The sequence below is a fragment of the Sinocyclocheilus anshuiensis genome, unplaced genomic scaffold (genome assembly GCF_001515605.1).
Source record: "Sinocyclocheilus anshuiensis isolate Anshui unplaced genomic scaffold, SAMN03320099.WGS_v1.1 scaffold573, whole genome shotgun sequence".
NCBI classification, from domain to species: Eukaryota; Metazoa; Chordata; class Actinopteri; order Cypriniformes; family Cyprinidae; genus Sinocyclocheilus; species Sinocyclocheilus anshuiensis.
In genome coordinates, this window is record NW_015539851.1 from 245,432 (window position 1) to 249,024 (window position 3,593).

Sequence of the window (3,593 nt, forward strand, 5' to 3'; positions counted from 1 at the left end):
ATACATAATAAATATACACAGTACACACACATATATTACATAAACAAAAACATATTTTGGATGCGATTAATCGTTTGACAGCACTAGTTTACATACTATATGTGTGTACTGTGTATATTTATTATGTATATGTAAATAGGGTTGGGTACCGAACTCGGTGCTTTTAAGGGTACCGACCGAATTGCGTCGATACTACCAAGTACCGATTCACGTTAAATCAATCGGTGCCAAATTTCGGTACCTGAGAACGCATCTGGGCACATACGCTACAGAGAGAAAGAGAGACCCTGTGACGTGAGGTCACCCCTGCAACTCGTTCAAACAACACACAGGGCAAGCCGAAATGTTCTGAAGTGTGGTTACATTTCTAGGGCCATATGGTTTTTCTGAGAAAGCGGACGGGATCGCGGAGTCCATTCATAAAAACGTAATTTACTCTATAGCGCTGAATGCCACGGAATTCGTCAATTACGTGAGGCTCCCGGTGATTTTCGGCCTCTGCATCTCACTATATGACGGCATGAACACAAAAACTTAATCTCCAGAGCTGCTGTGAGAGTCACTTCACGAGAATTTTACCGTTTCATTTGTGAAAACTAGCACCATCATACTGTATACACACAGAAACTTCATGGCAACCTGTTAAAATAAAAGTACGGTTTAACATGTAACAGAAATATATGCCTCAGTTTGTTTGCCAACAAATAAAAGGGTTTAATTTTCATTTGATTTAAAATAAATATTTAATGCCTTCATTTGATTTTCAGAAAAATTAAAACAAGAATTTCGGGGGAAAGAAAAAAAAAAAGAAAGAAAGAAAAAGTTTGTAGGGCCCTATTGTTCAAAATGTTGAAATTGAGACTTTTGGACTTATTTTATTGAGACTTTTGGACTTTTCACAGCAATAAATGTTTTTGTAATTACACAGAGAGTAAAGTACAGAAAAAAGGTACCGTTGGGTACCGGCACCGAAATTCAGGTACCGATACCAGTACCGTACCGGTTAAAATGTGAACGGTACCCAACCCTATATGTAAATGCACACATACATATATAAAGGAAATTTTATATATAAAATATTTATATATAGTATAAATTATATACAAGTATAAATATACATACATATATTTAAAAAATATATACATATATGTGTGCGTGTATTTATATATACATAATAAATATACACAGTACACACACATATAGTATGTAAACATAAACTTTTATTTTGAATGCGATTAATCGTTTTGCAGCCCTAACATATAGTAAAAGTTGTTATTGTGGCTGTAGGTGTGTTGCAGGTCAGTTGTTTTTTTAACTGGGTCTGTAGATACGTGATCACTGAGCTCATGCAGAGTGACCTACATAAAGTCATCGTTTCCCCTCAGCCTCTCACCACCGATCACATCAAGGTGTTCCTCTACCAGATACTCAGGGGTGAGTTCACATGGGCATATGTCACTGTTGGATTACATTTTTTTTTTTTTGTAATTTTGGGAATCTGGAGTATTTAATCAGGACAGATGAAAGTTTGATGTGTTATATGCCTGTGCTGCAGAATGGGATTATGTTTGACCTTGTAATCGTCCTGGGAAGCTTTAATCTTATGTTCTGAAAATAAAATTTGTTAGCGAAATCCCACTGAACTGTTAATCTTGTTTGGGGCACTTTTTACTCTTGTTGCTGGGCGAGTCCGGTGAATCTTTTAGCTGAAGCTGTATTTGTTTATAATGAATCTGGAGTAGGGCTGCCAATATTAATGGAGTCGTACTTGTGAAATGCTTTGAATACCAAAATCCGATATCATACAGTGAATGTACATAAAATGTTGTGTTAACGTTGCCACACTATTAGTGGAGAGCAAGAGTAATTGTACCCGTAGATGAGATTGATGTGTGATTTCACAGGTTTGTTATTGGTGCTTGTCCATTGTGGTCATTTTATGGTTTTCATCATTATTTTAGTTAGGATTTTATTGTATACACACTACTGTTCAGAGGTTTAAGGTTTGTTAGAGGTTTTTGAAAGAGGGTCTATTATGCTCATCCAAGCTGCATTTATTCTATCAGAAATTCAGTATGTGAAATGATGTAATGATGTGAAATATTATTGCAGTATAAAATAAGTGTTTTCTATATGAATATATTTTAATAATTTATTCCTGTGATGGCAAAGCTGAGTTTTCAGCATGTCTTTAATAAAGTTTCTGATCTTTCAGAAATCATTCTAATATGCTGATTTGGAACTTGGAAGAAACATTTCTCATTATTATCAATATTTTTGTGGAAACAGTGCCTTTTTAGGATTATGTTATCGATATAAACTTTAAAAGAACAGCATGTATTTGAAATGGAAGTCTTTTGTAACATTACTGTCACTTAATTTGGCTGGATGAAAAACAATACATTTATTCTTACGAAAAAGCAGCAGATACTTCAGATATTTCCTTTCATTTTGATTTGTGTGCCTGCCTTTCATCTTATGACATGAACTAGTGGAGGCAAAGTACCTCTAATAACACGTGTTGGTTTTAGCAAGTGCAGGAAGTATTCATTTTCTAATTAGGACAGTTGGAGCTTGGTTGTGTGATATGTTCTTCCTTTGTCACTGTCAGTGTCCTTTATGAGATGTCCTCTCTCTGTTTCTCGCAGGGCTGAAGTACCTGCATTCTGCAGGCATTCTGCACAGAGACATCAAACCAGGGAACCTGCTGGTCAACAGCAACTGTCTGCTAAAGGTAATGTGTACATCAAATGTGCTCAATCAAATAATAATGGCAAAGTGAGATGTGTCACTTTTCCTTCTCGTTTAGATTTGTGACTTTGGCCTGGCGCGAGTGGAGGAGCCGGATCCTTCTCGTCACATGACCCAGGAGGTGGTGACGCAGTATTACCGTGCTCCAGAGGTTCTGATGGGATGCCAGCATTACACTTCATCTATAGATGTCTGGTCTGTAGGCTGCATCTTCGCAGAGTTGCTGGGCAGACGTATTCTTTTCCAGGCTCAGAGCCCCATACAACAGGTAATAATGTACACTACCGTTCAAAAGTTTGGGGACTGTTTATTAAAGAAATCTGGGGGAAAAAAATCCCATTTACAGAAACAAAAGCAGCACAGCTGTTTTCAACATTGATTAAAAAAAAATTTCTTGAGCACCAAATCAGCATATTAGGATGATTTCTGAAGGATCATGTGACACTGAAGACTGTAAATTAGTAATGAAATAATGAAAATTAAGCTTTATCATCACAGGAATGGTAAAAATATATTCAAATTGAAAACAGTTATTTCAAATTGTAACCATATTTCAAAATATTGCTGGCTATTTTTTTTTATCAAATAAATGCAGCTTTGGTGAACATAAGAGCCTTCTTTCAAAAAACATTAAGAAGTCATACCGACCTCAAACGTTTACGTACCGCTACTCTATATTAAAGAATCTTTTTTAATATACACTCTAACAGGGTTTGAAATTAACACCCGCCAACCCGCCGAATGCGGGTAAAAATCAGCTGTGGCGGGTAACGCTGTCAAATCACTAGCCAGTTTGGGGGGTTACTTTTCGTAAGTTATGTTCATTCATTCATTTCTTGGGG

General features: G+C 36.3%; 1 protein-coding gene across 1 annotated transcript in view; it reads left to right on the forward strand.

Moving 5' to 3' along the window:
- The window catches only part of LOC107684639 (serine/threonine-protein kinase NLK2-like), a 14,125-nt gene that overhangs the window by 5,155 nt on the left and 5,377 nt on the right, over window positions 1-3,593 (forward strand). The window contains exons 6-8 of the mRNA XM_016480940.1: window positions 1,328-1,434; window positions 2,649-2,734; window positions 2,810-3,019. Coding sequence (XP_016336426.1) covers window positions 1,328-1,434; window positions 2,649-2,734; window positions 2,810-3,019 — 403 coding nt within the window. The remainder of the gene's footprint in view (window positions 1-1,327; window positions 1,435-2,648; window positions 2,735-2,809; window positions 3,020-3,593) is intronic.